The sequence below is a fragment of the Pezoporus flaviventris genome, unplaced genomic scaffold (assembly GCF_033815535.1).
Source record: "Pezoporus flaviventris isolate CSIRO_AGI_PZ_B2104156 unplaced genomic scaffold, CSIRO_AGI_Pfla_v1 ptg000007l, whole genome shotgun sequence".
In the NCBI taxonomy this organism is placed as follows: domain Eukaryota; kingdom Metazoa; phylum Chordata; class Aves; order Psittaciformes; family Psittacidae; genus Pezoporus; species Pezoporus flaviventris.
This window is the reverse complement of record NW_026892555.1, coordinates 24,985,102-25,004,708: the sequence shown is the minus strand read 5'-3', so window position 1 is coordinate 25,004,708 and position 19,607 is coordinate 24,985,102. Positions and strand designations below refer to the sequence as shown.

Below are 19,607 nucleotides of genomic sequence, written 5' to 3'. Positions count from 1 at the left end.
CAATTTAAATAAATTATTACTTATCTACCTTTTAACCATTCAAATTTCTTCTAAATAAAAGCAAAAGGTGGATCTTTTGTTTTGGCTTTTGTTTGCTGATTATCGGTCTTGCTTTTAAAACTCACTACATTAGTCAATGATCTTCCATGAAGATGTTAGCACATGGGCAGGGACTGAGTAAGGAAAGCATATGGGAGGATGGGGAGAGGAGACAATGAATGGGATCTGGGCAAAGATAGGACTATATGCATGCATTTGTCAATAAAGACTTACCAACACCAAACTAGCTTTGCCTGAAAGATAAGAAGGAAGAAGAAGAGATACCAGGCAAATTGAGAACTCTGATGCAACAGCTGACACAACAGCACTTAGCATCATGTTCTTCATGTGTCTTGATCAAATATGTAAATTTTCTAGGTTTAGTCTGAAGAGCTAGAGGTTTTAAATAGTTTCCTCTTGTATTGTGTGAAATAAACAAGCAAAACTATAAACAAAACAAAGGCACTTTCCATTTCTTCATTGTTTCAGATGATGGAAAACTCTCCTGTGATGAATTCAAAGCTTACTTTGCTGACGGAATTCTGAGTGGAGAAGAACTACATGAACTTTTTCACACCATTGATACACACAACAATGAGTAAGTGCCCCCTTCTTAAAATTACAGTACTACTCTCTGTACCTGAGAATGGAAAAAAGACATCAGGCTGATTTTAGAAAACAAGTCTGAGAAGAATGCTGCATGAGGGAAGCTAGGCTGTGGCATATGGCTCTAAACTGTACAAGTGACATGTTTCTAAACCTTGTAGAAATACCTGCATGTTCCAATAAATGTGTTTTACGTCCTGAAAACACGGGGTAGAATGCAACAAAGACATAGAAAGAGGTTTCCCAGATAAACAGACAACACAGGAGAAGCAGCAATGTAAAGAAGATGTCCCTCATGATAAGAATAGAAGGCTGTTATTATTTCCCTTGTTTCCCTAGTTTTATAATTTATCAAAAGTGCTTATGTGCTATAAATTCAAAGCAGAAGATTGCTAAATAAGTAGGTACCATGTACAGAATATGTAAGTGTAACATTTTTATTTCCTCAGGTTTCTTAAAATCAGTGGCAGACTGAGAAACAAATATGATCTTCAGTAAATACAAAGCATTCAGTCTGTCTAATCCTAGCAAAAAGAATAGTGCTTATTAGAACACCATGGGAATTTGTTTAGCAGATTAAGGGCCTCCATGCAAATTTTTAACCCAAACACTCATTTCAGAGCTGTTTCATACAGCTTTGGTCTTCCTCATGTGTACCACATATCTGCATGAAAGTGGTTTTATTTTACCATGATTCCATTTGCCTGCATTTGTCAGGAAGCATCCTGATAAGGGCAGATATCCTAGATGATTATGTAACATTTCTAAGAAAAAATAAAATAAAATAAAATAGATGTTCTACATTTCTTTTTCCTTTCCTTTGATTTGCAAAGTATCTTTTTTTCATTTGCAAAATATTTTTATTTCTAAACCTTTTTCTCTTTAGCAGAGAATATCTGGATCTGAACAATATGTGGAAAAGTGAGAAAAACATTAGGTTTTTTTGTCTTTGAGATAGGCATACCCGAAGAATAGGTGTGTCTTCATTGAATGCTACAGTGTCCTGGGTTCAGTCGTAACAGCTACTTTTTCTCCTTCTTAGTAGCTGGTGCAGTGCTGTGTTTTCAACTTTAGTCTGAGAACAATACTGATAACACACCAATGTTTTTGGTTGTTGCTAAGTAATGTTGACTCAGATCAAGGACTTTTTCAGTAATATGTATGTAATTACATACAGTTATTAGCTGAGAACAGGTAATGAAACTGGCACACCAGCCATTTGAGATAGAGGTCGTTTGCCAGGAAAAGCCTGGCAAAAAGCAGGGCACAAAAGTCACTGATAATAAGTACTGTGAAGGATGTATTTCAGGGAAATGAACAGGTGGAAGGATGATAAAAAAAAACTTACAAAATTGCATTTTCCAGCCAGAAGAAAGTGTGCTTTGTATTGACTGATTAATATTGGTTATAGGGTAGGACAGGTAATAACACAACTTATAATAAGCTTTTTGAGTTTGGGTTGGTTTTGTTAGTCGTTTTTTTTTATTAAGTCTTTGATAAAAGGGTTAGTGCCTAACTTTGTGGCTGAAAAGTATTCTGCACTGCTTGATCTTCCTCTTTAACAGAGGTAAACAGTCTTTGAAGGCTTTCCCTTAGTACTTTTGAAAGCTTTTGAGAACCCTGTCATCGGGCAGGCAGCAAGATGGAGCATGTCAAATATCAGTACAATATAAATTTCTTGTTAATATAGCTTTCTAGGAAAAATCACATGAAGCAGATATAATAAGGAGGCAAAAACTTTACTCGCTGGCATTTGCTGAAAAGGGCAGGTTATGTAAAATGTCTCAACCATCTGGTTAAGAAAAGTAGCAAAATGTTCATTGAACCTTGGGAAGTTTTGTAACATAAACATCAGGAGAATCATGTACATATCAAACAATCCCCAAACCACTTATTTTGTGATGGTTTTACTTGCAAATTACCCAAGGGAATGAAATGAAAATCATGGTTTGTGCCTATAAATCTCAAGTAGTTTGTGGGTGGGTTTTGTTAGGGGAGGGCGAGGAATTCTACTCATTTGTGATTCTAGTAGGAGATTTGCACAGACTATTTTGTTTCTCTTACCCAGTTTAAATACAGATTCTGTCAAATTCTGGACAAATCATTTATCTTCTCTGCTTCACTATTTACAAAATGCAGACTGTAGTTCCCTATCCCTGAAATATTTTGTAAGAATTGAGATTACACAATGATTTATGCTACATGTAAATGCTTAGGACAGATGGCTAGGGAAACATGTGATGATCCACTAGATCATTTCTTGGAGCATCTCAAGATTTCGTACTCAGCTTGTCACAATAGCAGACAGGTTGTTTCCACCTGCACTAAGTCTTACAGCTCTGCCAGCATTCAAAACCTCGCTGTCTGCTGTGTGCATGAGTCTTTGTTCTTCAAACTGAAGATAAAAAAGGACAGGTTGCCTTGAGATGATATTGATAGGCCACAAGCTCAATCAGTCTGAGTTTTCAGCTCTGCTGCAGCAATCTTTCAAAAAAATATTCAAAGCATACAAAACTTACACCAGCTTAACACTTTTTGAACTCCATGTTACAAGGGTCCTAATGTCAATCTTGTGGAAGAGAGACTTAGAAGATTATTAACTTTGAAAAAGACCAAGCCAATCTAAGGTAACATACCTGTTACAAAGCATATGGAAACTATGGAAGGCTATGGAAGACTGCTAAAATGCAAAATTACCATTTTCAGTGTTACAGAAGGGGAAATAATAGAGGGTTTAACTTCCCAGTAATTGAGGTTGTGTCTGCCTAACTGACTGTGATCTCTGCACCTTACTGTTTGGTTCAGTGACCATAATCACCAGGAAAAGAGATGAGTAGGAGTTAGTCACCACCACTTGAAGTTTCCAGGTTGAACAGGAGTTCATTATGCCAGGATGAATTTATATTTACAATTTGTCTAGACCCTGAAGTACAGGTTATTCATTTGGGGCAGATCATTGCTTTTACTGAAAATTTGCATTATCTAAGGATCTTTCCTCAGTACAGCATTTGGACATACGTTTTGCAATTTATGAATGTACTTACATGTAGACTACTTTGTGGCTATTTTTTTTTTCTAATTCATAAAATCTACATTACCTTTGCATGAAATCTAAATATTAAATTAGTACCAGTAAAGACATGCCATACAAATGGATTGCCTGATTTTTTTTAACGTCCATTCATTTTTCCTTGTAATACTGCCAGAAACAAATGTATAAGTTAATATATACTGGGTACGATATTGGTTAATAATGATGCTATCACTATGCAGACAACCAAATTAGGTGAAGTACTATGTCCATGCCAAAAGGAAGGGTTTTATTTTTACCCATATTTTGATACTGCTACAATTTTTTCCATTTCTTGAAGGTCTTTTAATATAAAAATTATATTTGTAAGAACCAGCAATCAAAAAGGTAAATTGTAAACAATTACATTTGGGGTGAGGTCTTCCATCCACTGAGACATAAGCCAATATAGTTTATAGGCCAACTAAACATAGAGTTACACAGAAATTTCCTTCATGGGCAGACCAGCTCATACCTGTACACAAGGCCTTAACGTAAGTTGCTGGTTTTTTTAAAAGCCTCCAGTGACCACAAAGAAACAAGAGGACGCTGGACCAAGGGCCATTGTGGTGACCCAGGGAATGCCAGTCTCCTGGTTTTTAATGAAGGCAGGGAGATAATACCGAGATTAATTAATACATTAAATTTTAATATTTTTCACTAAAACAAAAACTTCTGATTATTCAGAGATACTGTGCTTCAAAAGCTACATAAAGAGGAAACAGAACACTTTCATTAGGCCATGCAACTAGCATTCCTGACATCTAAGTAGTACAAGGTAACTGCTTTAGGGAAGCAGCTTTAAACTATTCTTCCTTCAGTGCAGTTTCCAGTATTGTCATTACTTCAAATTGAAGCTGAAAGCCAATTAGGCATTTGACTTCCACTGAAAGTCACTTGTATTTGTGCTTTCCAGGATTTCATGAAACCTTTGGGCAATCCCTATTCAATCACATACCATTAAATAGTATAAAGAAGCTGTTATGGAGAGCCCCATTCAGATGCCCTCACTCTGTCAGTGTAAGAAAAGGCTTTGCATTGAAGCAGCAGTGATTAGGTCTGAGCTGATACAGCCAGGTCTCCAGGTTCTCATTTCCTAGCATGCACTTAGCACTTGGATCTACTGCAGAGCAGTGTCTTGTATTTAAAGACCTTTAAAAATTATAGGCAAGAAATCAAGAGCAGTGTTAAAGGCTTAAGCTTCAACCTAGGGTTGTACAATGATCCTTCACCCCTTATTCATAATGGTTTAAAGGTTTTGCAGACAGCCCAGAAACAAGCACAATAAAAGCATCTGGGCAAGATCTTGAAGGTATCAGAAGGCCAAGATATATCCTGTCAGTGTGTTGAGCAGCAGTCAAGCCCCCACAGTATGACTTAGATCAACATGAGGGCACGGCTGTGAGCAAGAGAAATTGTTCATCTTTGCCTTCTGATTGGACATACATTTGACATGAGGAAGCAAATGCAGGTGCTGTAAAGGCACCAGAAGTCTTTCCTGGGGCTGAGAGGGAAGGTGACAAAACACAGCTCATGGAGGGCATGGTCTGCAGGTCATGTCTGAAGTAATTTTGAGACTGAAGACCTACATGCTCTGCTGTCTTGGAGCATCCCAGTTATTGACTCCTCTGTCAAAGTGAACATGAAACACTTATTTTGGTTGTGTAGCAATTAGTACTATAATGGCATGAGCATAAATCAATACACACAGCTCAAGCCAAAGGCTATCAGGGACTGATGCTCAAAGCCACCTGAAGACAGAAGTTAGCTAATGATGTTAACTACAAGAAACATTTTATGGTTTCAGAAATTGCAGACTTTTACAAAAGCAATATCCAAGAAGTGTAAGGTAGAGTAGAGTTATCTTGCAACCTTAAGCATTGTGTTTCTTAACATATTCTCCTAAGCGCTATTTTTAGGAGCAGATTGGAGCCCAAGATTATTTTACAGATTAAATAGGAAGATTAATAGGAATGTGACTGGGTTTGCCGACTTTCCGTTTGAAAAATATAGACTTTTTTTAGTGTTACTTCCATTGCTTTTTCACTCTCAGCCCTTTTGAATCACTAAATCCGAATGTATACACAAAATCCAAATCTGAAGATCTTTTTCTTCCCATGTTTCCATCTAATCAGGAGCAAAAATCATATTTTCATTGTAAATTTATATTTTTAAATATTTTAATAATGTGTGCATTATTCCTACTAGCTACTTTGTATCTGAAACATTTCTATAAGCTTTCATCTGGTTTCACAATCCAGTGTGTGTGTGTATGTTCAGTGCAGCTATCTGGGGGTTGTAATATTGCTGAAGGAGCTATTTAAACTTCTGATTATTCCAGTCCAGAAAACCCTAACTTGTGGGGTTAGCGTGCTCTAAACAATTAGTAGGTTGCATTACCTGGACATGCCTTTACTGAATGTTAAACAACTTGCATGCAAGACAGGATCACATCACAGTTCAGTTTCAGAGATGAAGTTCTATAGAAATACAGCTGTTTTGTTTACATTTGTTATTCCCTGAAATAGAGAGAAATTATCAGCAGCACAGATCTTTTTATACATGGAGAGAAGTATTCAGGAAAAGTTTGAAATTTGTGGCTTATGGGGTGACTACTTTTATAGCTCATTTCCTTGGTAAATCTGCCCCAGTTTAATTTTAATGTCAGCTCTGATGAGCCTGTGTTTCACCAGAGCAAGAATCCTTGACACAGTTAATGGTTTAGCGAATGGGTTTTAGCAATCATTGCAAATGTAAGCCTCCCTTTTACTCTTATCCTTCTCCCTTCCTTCCCCAACTCATAACTTTCATGGAAATTGTTTTTGAATAACAGCATCCTTAGGGAAAAGTTGTCAGAAGATAATGAGAAGATATGGAAAAATTACAAACTAAAAGACATGCAGACAATCTCAAGGGGATTCAGTCTGCAGCACAGTTGGAGAGATACTGTGACAAAAGCTTCACTGATTACTGACTTGGATGAGTCAGTAGGGAATTAGACTTGGTTTTCTCACTTTTCTCATTGCTAAAACAAAGTTCTCGGCCAGGACCTTAGTTAGAAGGTAAGAGGGATGCTAGAACTGAGGCAGTCCTGAGGCACAGGCAAATTCCCAAAGGTAAGGTCCCATTAAACCTTTGTGTGTGGCACAAGTTTAACTATGTGCAAGCCAGAGGTGAATTTGGTGAGGACCTGACAGCCTCAGCCACTTGCAGTGCTGAGCTTATGCTGGCCATTTGGGAGAGAGCCTGTCATACTGCACATACTGCACATGTAGGGATGGGACTTGGCACTATGGAGACACATCTACACTTGCATGCATATGTGTCAGCAGGGTATCTAAGGCTTCCTCATAGTCAGTGAAGTCACTGGCACCTAAGAAGTAATTTTGCTCACATAGGTTTCAGCACTGATGCCTAGGCATAAGCATTTAAGATGTTCCCACCTGAGACATCATCCCAAGGTGGACAGGATGACACAGGCAAAGCAGTTGGGACTGCAAAGTGGTTGGAGAAATGCTAGAACATCTGACACAACGCTAGATGCCTATGTTTTATCCAACTACTCAGGCTCCTGACAGCTGGTCTACTGAAAACCTCCCAACATACACTGAGGCTCCTTTGCCTGGCAGGGGATGTTGGACACAAAGCGCACTTAGGCTATCTGCATTTAGGACTCGGCCCCAAAGTGATTCCGCCTTCCTTCCACCTGCCTAGATCTTCATTAGCAGAGTCCTAGTACCTCCTTTAGGCCAAAAGAGGAATGCTGAGATCATGTGCCTGAATAGCAAACTCCAAAAGGATGCCTATTTGATGTCTGAGAGCAAAAGGTTGGTTAGCATTATCCTTACAATCGTGGGAACCCATCCAGCATTAGCCTGCATTAGCACTGAGCACTGAAACTAAAATGGAATGCATGCTATATGACACCACAGTGCTTCCTTCAGCACTCTGGTTGTAAAGATAATAATGACAAATCCTCAGTAGCTTAACAGTAGTCTAGGATAGTAATTATCTGTCCTGGGTTCAGCAGTAGCAGTCATGTTTTTCCTTTGTGTTAACTGGTGCAGTGCTGTGTTTTGACTTCTAGCTTAAGAACAGTGTTGGTGAAGCCGATGTTTTCGGTTGTTGCTAAGTGATGTTTACTCTGACCAAGGACTCTGTGAGGCTCATGCTCTGCCAGGGAGGAGGGGAAGCTGTGAGGAAGCAGAGACGGGGCGCCTGACCCGGGCTAGCCGGGGAGGTATTCCATACCACAGCACGTCATGCCCGGGGTGGGGGGGTAACTGGGAGTTACCCGGAAGGACAGGGGCTTCTGGGTGGAACTCGCTTTCTTGGCCGGTGGTATCGTATTCTCTTCCCTTGTTATTTTCCCTTCTCATTGTTTTAGCTGATAGTAGCGGTGGTGATTTGTTGCTGGACTGTTCTTGTCTCAACCCGTAGGAGTTGCACTCTCTCGATCCTCCTCCCCATTCCTCCGGGGGGGGGGGGGGGGGGGGGGGGGGGAGATGGACACTGACCTCGATTGTTGTCAGCTCGGCACCACTCACTGGGAGTGAGTGAACAAGTTACCTGACTGGGTTTAAACCACGACAGTTCTTTTTGGCGCCCAACGTGGGGCACAAGGGGTTGAGATAAGAACAGATCTGACTGGATTGATAGTCACTCGTCAAAATGCTGATTTATTGGCTCTCAAGGTTTTTCCTCTTGATCTCACAGTTTCAGTATATTGTATCTTACGTCCATCCGGTATTTGCTGTATTAGTGTTTTTCAAGTGTGGGGCTTGGGCTAAGGTTTTTATCCCATTGTACTTTATGGTAATGACTTGTAATACAATAGAATCATTGATCATGAAATTGATCTGGCTTATGTTCCCAGTGTGGTCACCACCTTTATACTTTGGGAGGTATATGATGGAGGTGCTTAGCAATTACACATCTTTTTTCTCCTCCTCAGGTGCTCAACCTGTGAAGGAGACGTCCTTTTACCCTCCTAGTCGTCCCCCCAGACCATTTACATTTGAGAGTTTTGAATTTTTTGAATGGCCTTTTAATGCTGTTGAGACTTGTTTGCTGATGGTGATGGGAATCACCATGCTAACACGCATACAGAGCGTGTTTTGCCCACTACTGATTTCAAGAGTTAAGCAGATTCAGGTTTGCGTCTTGTCTGGAGTCAAACGACGATGTAGGAGGACCAAGAGATTTTCCCTGAGGCTGGACAGCCATGAGTGGCAGGGTGTGTGGGATAGTATGGGCAAGTATCTAGGTCAGTGGGCCCCTCCAGTACTTTGGAATTTCACTACCGAACAACTGCAAAATCCAGAAGAATTAGTAAAACACTTAAATGCGGTGTGTGGTCATTCTGGCCATACCAGAGATGGACAAATCACGGCAACGTGCTGGGGCTTGGCCTATGCTTACGCTTACAGGGCCTTGTTCAACACTATCCAGCACCTTCAAAAGGAAAAGAATGTCGGCGAATTTGAGGGCAAAGTGACAGTCGCTACTCAAACTTTGGCTGCAATGAACTGCGCAGCTACCCCAGTGGCAAGTACAGCAGCTGCTCAAACTTCAACTGCAACAGACAGTGCGGTTACCCCAGCTCCAAGCACAGTAGCTACACCACCCCCAGCAACAAGTACAGTCGCTACTCAAACCACAGTGATAATCACTGCAGCCAAACCAGAGGACCAATTCGTACCAATATCAGTTGCCCCTGTACGCAAGAGAACAAGCAAAAAGGAGGCAAAAAGGGTGAAGCGAGATGAAGAACCAATGAATTCACCACCCGGTCCAGAATCTGATCAGGAGTCATCATCACATGACGAAGAAGAAGAAGAAGAGGTAACTTCTCTACCTCGGACCTCAACCGATCTGCGGAATATGTGAAAAGATTTTACCCGTCAACCAGGGGAGCACATCATCACCTGGTTACTCCGATGCTGGGACAATGGGGCCGATGGTCACGAACAAGAAGGTACAGAAGCCAAGCAGCTGGGATCACTTGCTAGAGAAGGGGGAATTGACAAAGCAATTGCAAGAGAGAAAAAGTCCCTCAGCCTTTGGAGGAGGATCCCAAGAGTTGACTGTGCTGGAGGCTGAAATCAGCCTGACTGAGAGGGAATGGCAAAAGCACCCTATTGTGACTGGTCCAGAGGCTCCATGCATTCTCGGCATAGACTACCTCAAGAGAGGGTACTTCAAAGACCCAAAAGGGTACCGGTGGGCTTTTGGTATTGCTGCTTTGGAGACTGAGGAAATTGAGCAGCTGTCCACCTTGCCTGGTCTCTCAGAAGATCTCTCTGCTGTGGGGTTGCTGAAAGTTGAAGAACAACAACTGCCAATTGCGACCGCAACAGTGCACCGGCAGCAATATCGCACCAACCGAGACTCCCTGATTCCCATCCATCAGCTGATCCGTAGACTGGAGAGTCAGGGGGTGATCAGCAGGACCCGCTCACCCTTCAATAGCCCCATATGGCCAGTGCGAAAGTCTAATGGAGAATGGAGACTAACAGTAGACTATCGTGGCCTGAATGAAGTCACACCACCATTGAGTGCTGCCGTACCGGACATGCTAGAACTTCAGTATGAACAAAGGCAGCCAAGTGGTATGCCACGATTGATATTGCCAATGCATTTTTCTCAATTCCTTTGGCAGCAGAGTGCAGGCCACAGTTTGCTTTTACTTGGAGGGGTGTCCAGTTCACTTGGAACCGACTGCCCCAGGGGTGGAAACACAGCCCTACCATTTGCCACGGACTGATCCAGACTGCACTGGAACAGGGGCAAGCTCCACAACACCTGCAATACATTGATGACATTATTGTGTGGGGTGATACAGCAGAAGAAGTCTTTGAGAAAGGGAGGAAAATAATCCAAATCCTGCTGAAAGCCGGTTTTGCCATAAAACGGAGTAAGGTCAAGGGACCTGCACAGGAGATTCAATTTTTGGGAATAAAATGGCAAGATGGACGTAGACAGATCCCCACAGATGTGATCAACAAGATAACAGCAATGTCTCCACCAACTAATAAGAAAGAAACGCAAGCTTTCTTGGATGCAGTGGGGTTCTGGAGAATGCACATCCCAAATTACAGTTCGATTGTAAGCCCTCTCTATCATGTGACCCGGAAGAAGAATGATTTTAAATGGGGCCCTGAGCAGCAACAAGCCTTTGAGCAAATTAAACGCGAGATAGTTCACGCAGTAGCCCTTGGACCAGTCCGGACCGGACCAGATGTAAAAAATGTGCTGTACACTGCAGCTGGGGAGAACGCTCCTACCTGGAGCCTCTGGCAGAAAGCTCCAGGGGAGACTCGAGGTCGACCCCTCGGCTTTTGGAGTCGGGGATATAAGGGATCTGAGGCCAGCTATACCCCAACTGAGAAAGAGATACTGGCAGCCTATGAAGGGGTTCGAGCTGCTTCGGAAGTGATTGGCACTGAAGCACAGCTCCTCTGGGCACCCCGGCTGCCCGTGTTGAGCTGGATGTTCAAAGGCAGGGTCTCCTCTACACATCATGCAACTGATGCTACATGGAGTAAATGGGCTTCACTAATTACACAACGAACTCGAATAGGAAATCCCAGTCGTCCAGGCATTCTAGAAGTCATCATGGACTGGCCAGAGGGCAAAGATTTCGGAATGTCACCAGAGGAGGAGGTGAGGCGCGCTGAAGAGGCCCCACCATATAATAAACTATGTATGCCTTGTTTACTGATGGCTCTTGCCGTATTGTGGGAAAGCATCGGAGATGGAAGGCAGCTGTATGGAGTCCTGGACGACAAGTTGCAGAAACTGCTGACGGAGAGGGTGAATCGAGTCAGTTTGCCGAGGTGAAAGCCATCCAGCTGGCCCTGGACATTGCTGAACGAGAAAAGTGGCCAGTACTTTATCTCTATACTGACTCATGGATGGTGGCAAATGCCCTGTGGGGGTGGTTGAAGCAATGGAAGCAGAGCAACTGGCAATGCAGAGGTAAACCCATCTGGGCTGCTGCACTGTGGGAAGATATTGCTGCCAGGGTGCAGAACCTGGTGGTGAAGGTACGTCATGTAGATGCCCATGTACCCAAGAGTCGGGCCACTGAGGAACACCAGAACAACCAACAAGTGGATAAAGCGGCTAAGATTGAAGTGGCTCAGATGGACTTAGATTGGCAACATAAAGGTGAATTATTTTTGGCCCGGTGGGCCCATGACACTTCAGGCCATCAGGGTAGAGATGCAACATATAGATGGGCCCGTGACCGAGGGGTGGACTTAACAATGGACACTATTGCCCAGGTTATTCATGAGTGTGAAACATGTGCTGCAATTAAACAAGCCAAGCGGTTAAAGCCTCTTTGGTATGGAAGACGATGGTTGAAGTATAAATATGGGGAGGCCTGGCAGATTGACTATATCACACTGCCACCAGCCCACCAAGGCAAGCGCCATGTGATTACCATGGTGGAAGCAACCACCAGGTGGCTGGAAACATACGCTGTGCCCCATGCCACTGCCCGGAACACCATCCTGGGCCTTGAGAAACAGATTTTGTGGCGACACGGCACCCCAGAGAGAATTGAGTCAGACAATGGGACTCATTCCGAAATAACCTTATAGATATTTGGGCCAAAGAGCATGGCATTGAGTGGGTATATCACATCCCCTACCATGCACCAGCCTCTGGGAAAATCGAACAGTACAATGGGCTCTTAAAAACTACACTGAGAGCAATGGGTGGGGGAACTTTCAAGCATTGGGATACACATTTACCAAAGGCCACCTGGTTGGTCAATACCAGAGGATCTGCCAGCAGGGCTGGCCCAGCCCCGTCAGAACTTTTACATATTGTAGAGGGGGACAAAGTTCCCGTGGTGCATATGAAGAATTTGCTGGGGAAGACAGTCTGGGTTATTCCTGCTTCAGGTAAAGGCAAACCCACTCGTGGGATTGCTTTTGCTCAGGCACCTGGATATACTTGGTGGGTAATGCGGGAAGATGGGGAAGTCCGATGTATACCTCAAGGGGATTTGATTTTAGGGGAAAACAGCCAGTGAACTCAATTGTATGCTGTTGCCTGCTGTGTAATGCTTTTATAGCCCATCAACTAGATGTCTCCAGGTCACCAGCGACTGGCCCTGACTTCCCTCCAGCCATCATCCCAACAGAGAATGAACTTTGACCATCATGGACCGAATGGACTCGGCAGCATTATAGGGATTGGTCCATGCACTAAGAAAATGATCTTTTCCTCTTGGTCTGTATGTATATGGATGTATATATGTGGGATAGTGTATTGAAATGTGGGATCTGAGGATGACGTGAATGGTATGGAATAAGGGGTGGATAATGTCCTGGGTTCAGCAGTAGCAGTCATGTTTTTCCTTTGTGTTAACTGGTGCAGTGCTGTGTTTTGACTTCTAGCTTGAGAACAGTGTTGGTGAAGCCGATGTTTTCGGTTGTTGCTAAGTGATGTTTACCCTGACCAAGGACTCTGTGAGGCTCATGCTCTGCCAGGGAGGAGGGGAAGCTGTGAGGAAGCAGAGATGGGGCGCCTGACCCGGGCTAGCCGGGGAGGTATTCCATACCACAGCACGTCATGCCCGGGGTGGGGGGGTAACTGGGAGTTACCCGGAAGGACAGGGGCTTCCGGGTGGAACTCGCTTTCTTGGCCGGTGGTATCGTATTCTCTTCCCTTGTTATTTTCCCTTATCATTGTTTTAGCTGATAGTAGCGGTGGTGATTTGTTGCTGGACTGTTCTTGTCTCAACCCGTAGGAGTTGCACTCTCTCGATCCTCCTCCCCGTTCCTCCGGGAGCGGGGAAGGGGAGAGCCCCGGTGCGGGGGGGGAGGGGAGACGGACACGGACCTCGATTGTTGTCAGCTCGGCACCACTCACTGGGAGTGAGTGAACAAGTTACCTGACTGGGTTTAAACCACGACATTATCTGTGCCTGGGATGGGTTTCTTTTGTTTCAGTTGGAAGGCGTATTTAAATCATGCTATTGCTGATTTATCATGGTTCAATACAAGTACACAGAAAAGAATAATAAACTTATAAGTACAGTGAAGAAAAAAAAGATTTATTAAAAACAGCGTGAGATACAGACAGGCTTTTTAATTAGTTGAACTGCAGGTGAGTGAAAATGCTTTTCTAAAAAGGAATTATTGAATGCAAAAAAATTGCATTACTAAAACAATACAGCGGGTAAAATAATACAGTGGGTAAAATAATACAGTGGGTTTTGAGTGTTTTTTTTAAACCAGATTTTTTAGACTGAATAAGAATTTCAGGCGTATGGTGCAGCACTGACATCAGAAAGGCGTGTTTGCTACTGTTTAAGAGACACAATTGCAGCTATTAGTTTTAACTATCACTTTCCAAAACAAAGCTATATAAATCAGTTAGAAATGAAGAACAGAGAAAAAGACAAGAGACTGGTCAGACTGTGAGCTGATTATATAGTTTGATATTTCATGACTGAACAAAACAAGTTCAGTGAGAACGATTTACACAAGTACTGATGCTAACAGATCCTCTGGTCAGAAAGACAAGTTGCAAATAGAGTTGCTTGGAGATTTTCCATATGAATGGTTATTTTTAATGGGAAATTCAGCTTTCTGCAGAAAAAAAAAATGAGAATCACTTACAGTGGGAAGATCAAACTGTAATGAGGAGTTTCAGTTGCATTGACCTAAATATAGTTGACCTAGAATCAGTTCAGTTCTTCAGAAGATAACACTGGCTTCCAAGCAGTGTGCTCATTGCTTAATGGTAGGTGTAGTCTGAGGGCCTAGTCCCTTCCATAATCTGGGTTTCCTAAAGAACCACAGCAGGTTTGTTGCGTCTATCAACATGTGCATTTCCAAGGAGTTTAATAAACAAAATAAACATTTTGTGTATCAATAAATAATTTTGTATAACAATAAATAAACACAGTTTCAAAAAAAAATCTGGGGACAGAACTAGAATTTGTAACATCAGCTTCTACAGGGTGAAAACTCTGAAATTTGCTCCTTGAGGCAAAAAAAAACCACCATGGTATTGCCTCACATCTCCTCAAAAATCATAGCACTGCAGCCCTTGTACAGCTATCTACAGATTTTATCATGCACTGCAACTTTTAATAGTATCATTAAGATACGTTTAGCAACACAGAGACTGTTACAGCTTGGATGATTAAGGTGACTAGCCAGCTATGTAGTCATCACATTCCTGTGAATCACTGCCTATCAAAGGACTAGTTTGGGGCTTCTATTTCAGATGAATTGTTAGTCAGGAAAAAAAAAAAACTTTATTCTGTTCTGTAGTCCTGCCACACACAAAGTGTGTCACAGCCCAGAGAGCCAAGCTGGTTACTGCCTTTAGAAGCCCAGAAGCTGCACAGCCCAGCGAGCCCTGGGGTTGAAGAGCAGAGGTGGCCTCAGGGCAGCAGCAAGTCTGGTTTCCCAAGGACGAGTCCCAGGAGCTCTGTCCCACTTTTACCTCTTCTTCCTCTTCTCCCTTTTCTAGTCTTGGCGTACATGTCTCATTTTGCTGACTTGAAGTGGGATGGTATGCAGGCTTTCTTGTTGCAAAGAGCTTACATCTTTTTGGCTGATATTGTCCATGCATGTCTATTCAGTTGCACAGTCTAAGTAACATTTAATTCCTTTCAGTCACAAATTATATGCTTCTACTTAACAATAGGAGATACCAGCCTTGAACTTTCCTCCCTGAAACCAAATTTAGCAAAGAGACGTGCAAATGGGACCCGAAAAATAGGGCTGGTTTAAGCCTCTGAAATAAGTCTGTCTTATATCTGAGAATGAAGAGAGACCTGAAGAAGAAAGTGCTATCCTTCTCCAGCTATGATACTCATGGCAATGAATTTCCTAAATTAAGTTAGTTCAGAAAGTCTTTCATATATTGGATTCTTCAATAAAATAGCTTCTTTAGGCACTAGAGTCCATGATTTATATATAATTCCTGTATTGAAGAGATGCCACTGCCTCTTCTTGTGGTCCAGAGAAAATATACAGATCTTCTGCTGGTACCTCTGCCTAGAGGTGCCTTTTCTTCCAGAGAACAGTATGTGTCAGGTCAGTGGATTGGGCTGTGGACTGATGAATTCACACCAGTGGACGGGTGGAATAGCTTTAACCTTCCCTCCTCCCTGGCTGGCCCCAGTTCACACCTGACTGTGGTGGGCAGAACAAGAGCGTGATCACAGCTGCTTTAAACTACTATATTTTGAGCTTCTTCCAGAGGTATCACTAATAGGCACTTCTGCCATGGTTCACTGAAGTGAATTTGCTTAAAGCTTCTGTCACTGAGCAACAGGTACGATCAATGTTGCAACAATCAGGACTGCTCAGTGGAATATTTACAACAGTCCTCTAACAATAGCTCATATTAGGTAGAAGACATTTTTTGACACAAAGCCAGATGTGCAAAATGGCTGCATTTAGTACTCAGGAAGAAAACTGAGAGCACGTTTGAAAAATTATCATGTTGACATGACGTGAATGCATTTGGCTGCACCCTCTGCCTCAGGTGCTTATCATGAATGGAGTGCTGGATGTGAGTCATCCAGCAAATACTGCAAATAACATGTTCAGCATTACCAGATTATAGGTCTAAACAGAAGCATCCTTGGCATACACGCCCATTGAAATGATTAACAGGTGCCAAGTATAAACCTGAGTACTGAGATGCAGAAGCAGCCCTCTGGTGTGCACCTTACTGCTGTACTATTACATATATTTCAGACTTCTTCAGTTGTTTCTGTAGCATACTGCAGGGAGCTCAAAATTGTTTGTATACAGAAAAAGAACTCCTAGGTTTGTTCATGACTCTGTTTAAAGCAGCATGTTATTATTTCTGAGCAAATGAAATAATCAGTGACAAGAAATTATAGTTTCCCTGCATAGATGAGCATCCCTTTCAAACAGAATGTCAAGAACAATGGAGCCTCAGAGGGTGTTTGTAATAGAAAAGGAAATACTATGAGTATGTTAAACTGGCATCCATGCTCTTTATGTCATTTCTGCTTTCTGTCACAGGCTTCTTGAAAGCTGCTGCATAAATCACATTGAATAATAATTTTCTCACTATTCAGGTGCCCATTTCTAACTGAAAATAAATTCAGCAGCTAAATACTTTACCATTTTCGCATGTAGTCCATTTGCAGCTGTGTTGCTCATGTCAATAGGAATAACAGCAATGTTCTCGTGACCTCAACATTGAAAGCCTCTGAACCACTCCCTTACTATATCACTACCACACTGCTGAGGATATTGCAGAAAAACAAGGACCAGAATGGATTTCAATATGAATTTTGAAAAGGGAACATGAATTCAAATTGCTAAGCAGTGTGAAAGGCTGTTTAAAACACAGTTATCAAGCTGTCCATTAAGAGAGAATGCACTAGGGCTGGTGATGTGAAGGGGCAGAAAATGCAGGGACAATGAGAAAGAGCAGACATTATAACAGTGAATTCTGTCATTTAATGTTATTCTGTCACTGCCTTTGACTCAGGCAATTTTCCGCCTTTCAGGGTTTCAGTTTGCCTTCAAAAAGTGAATGTCTGGACTGTTCCAAAAATGACTGCTGAACTGTAGAAGTGGTTGAAGAGACACATTTGATAATGGATGCAGCTGTGATCTTTGGTGAACAGCCTTGAGGAGTCACAGACACTTTTCCCCATCACATACTTTGTTGATCCAAGAGTTAAGTTTCTCAGCTTCAGCACCGTTCTTACAGACCATGAATTATACCTGCCACCAGGGCCCCTGGAAAAATCAGATGCAAGACTCATTTGCAGCCATTCAGCTTGGCCTGTTCAAATGCAGATAAGGTCACCTTCAATTAATAAAAGTTGTAGGAAATTCTCATTTACATAATCAGTTAAAAGTGTTCAGAAGTCTTTATAGCCCTGAGTATGCAAGTTTGTAACAACTCAGGATCATATAATTTCTGTTGGTTTCTCTCCTTCATGAAATAATAGCCAGATGTATGGGAGTTAACATTGTTGAAACTGACTTTAAGATAACACTGTGTCATCATTTTATTAAAAGGTCAATAAAAAAATCCCATTAAAAAGATAAGTGAAAAAACCCTAAGTGCAATAAGCCATTCAGTATTCACCCCTCAGCAAGATTCAAGAAGGATGTTCATGCTTTTAAGTTTCTTTAATAATCAGTTTCTTCTCCTCCTTGGAAGAGAGTCAATGTGCTAACTTTCAGAACCGAACTGTAGGTCAAATGTTTTTTGTTTCAACTGTTAAGGCCTCAAAGAGAAAATACTGCTTAAGAGTTAGAGTTGATCAAGATGAAGTCTTTTTCAAGTGAACAGCTTTAAATTGTATGATACTTTAATGTATTTATGTATTTTAATAATGTTGGCATGGAAATATGGCAATATAGCTATGCTTTTTACATCACTAATTTTGCTGTAGTACTGATTAAATGGTTTTCTATGTCCAGAAATTCTTAGGAACTATGTATGCTGATGGGCTATGTCTGGTTTTATCCTCTGACTGTACTGTCTCTCTAATGGAACCCTATTGCAGAGTGCAGATTGTAAACAGGAGAAAGTTACCAAGTTTTCCCTCATTTAGCACGGAGAATTAAGCTCTCTGAGCCACGCTGTCCAGCACAACAACAGAAAAGGAGTAGGGGCAGAAAGATGGGGGGAGAAAGTCCCCAAACTATTTCTGGTGTTTAGATGGATTTCTGCCAGCACTGGTACCAAGTGTGTAAAGCCTAAAGAGCAATGACTCTGCACCATTATTCACAAAGCCTGGGGGAGGAACCCCAAAGAGGGTTGTTGGTGAGCAGGAAGGTGCCAGTGGGAGCATGCACCCTGGTCTAGTGGAAGGTGCCCCTGCCCATGGGAGGGGGTAGGAACTGGATGATCTTAAGGTCCTTTCCAACCCAAACAAGTCTATGATTGGGAAGGGAGACTGTACCCGCAACCACCTTCAGAAAGGCTGCAGCACAGCTTTTGCCTTCAGCTTAGGACAAGTCTCCCCAGGGCAGAAGAGCAAGGCCAGCAAGAGCCAGGCACTCACATCTCCTGCTACAGCCCAGATAGGGAGGCTGATCCTTGAGTCAGGCTAATCTTTAAGTCCTACTGTTTACCAATCCAACAAAAATAAATTACTAATCTTACTAACCTTCTATACTCTTATCTTTCCAGCAACCTTGACACAGAAGAGCTCTGCGGTAAGTTCCTTTTTGGGCAAGAGTACATAATCTGTGTGTTCTAGAATAATCTATGCCTTTGGCAGCCCTGCGCAAGTGAACGTATCATGTGATACGATTTTTTTTCCCTGTTTAATCTTTGTAGCTCAAATAGAAAATAGTTTCAATTGAAAGAACTCCTGGGAAAATGAAGATGACTTGCAGCCTTTTTACACTCTGTCATCCATTACTTGCAGAAGTTACTTTGAAAATGTTTTTCCTAATCACTACTTCACATTCTCTGAGCTTCAAGATCTGTTCTGATAGACAGATAACTCTTATTTTATTTCCCTTTCATGTGAGATATTTTTTTCTAGTTGGTTTATCACTTTCAGAGGTATGCTTTGGCAATTATGAAAGAGATTGTCATATTAGTAACCCACTGGAAGAAAATTCCTTGTGTCCCTCCAACTTGAGCCAGTGATAACAGCAGTTTGACAAGTTCTATCATCCTTCCCCACAAGGAAAAGAACCCTCTTGCGAGGCCCAGTTACCCATTTCTGTACCACATTCTGAGCTATAATTTCTTACAGCACCTGATTTAGGAGTGCTGTTTGTAGCAGAAAACAATCCACAGAGAATTTCTGCAAGTCCTCCCACAAAACATCCAAAAAAATCCAGTTATGCTTGTTAAAACCAGACTATTTCTGAGGGAAAGATGACAGCCTAATAACTGT

General features: G+C 42.1%; 1 protein-coding gene across 5 annotated transcripts in view; it reads left to right on the top strand.

Annotated features, from left to right (window-relative positions):
* The window catches only part of NECAB1 (N-terminal EF-hand calcium binding protein 1), a 60,166-nt gene that overhangs the window by 8,987 nt on the left and 31,572 nt on the right, over nt 1–19,607 (top strand). For 4 of the 5 annotated variants that reach the window (XM_061448157.1, XM_061448156.1, XM_061448160.1 and 1 more), the window contains 2 exons: nt 529–637; nt 18,887–18,912. In XM_061448157.1, coding sequence (XP_061304141.1) covers nt 529–637; nt 18,887–18,912 — 135 coding nt within the window. The remainder of the gene's footprint in view (nt 1–528; nt 638–18,886; nt 18,913–19,607) is intronic. The other variant, XM_061448159.1, reaches the window with a different exon arrangement.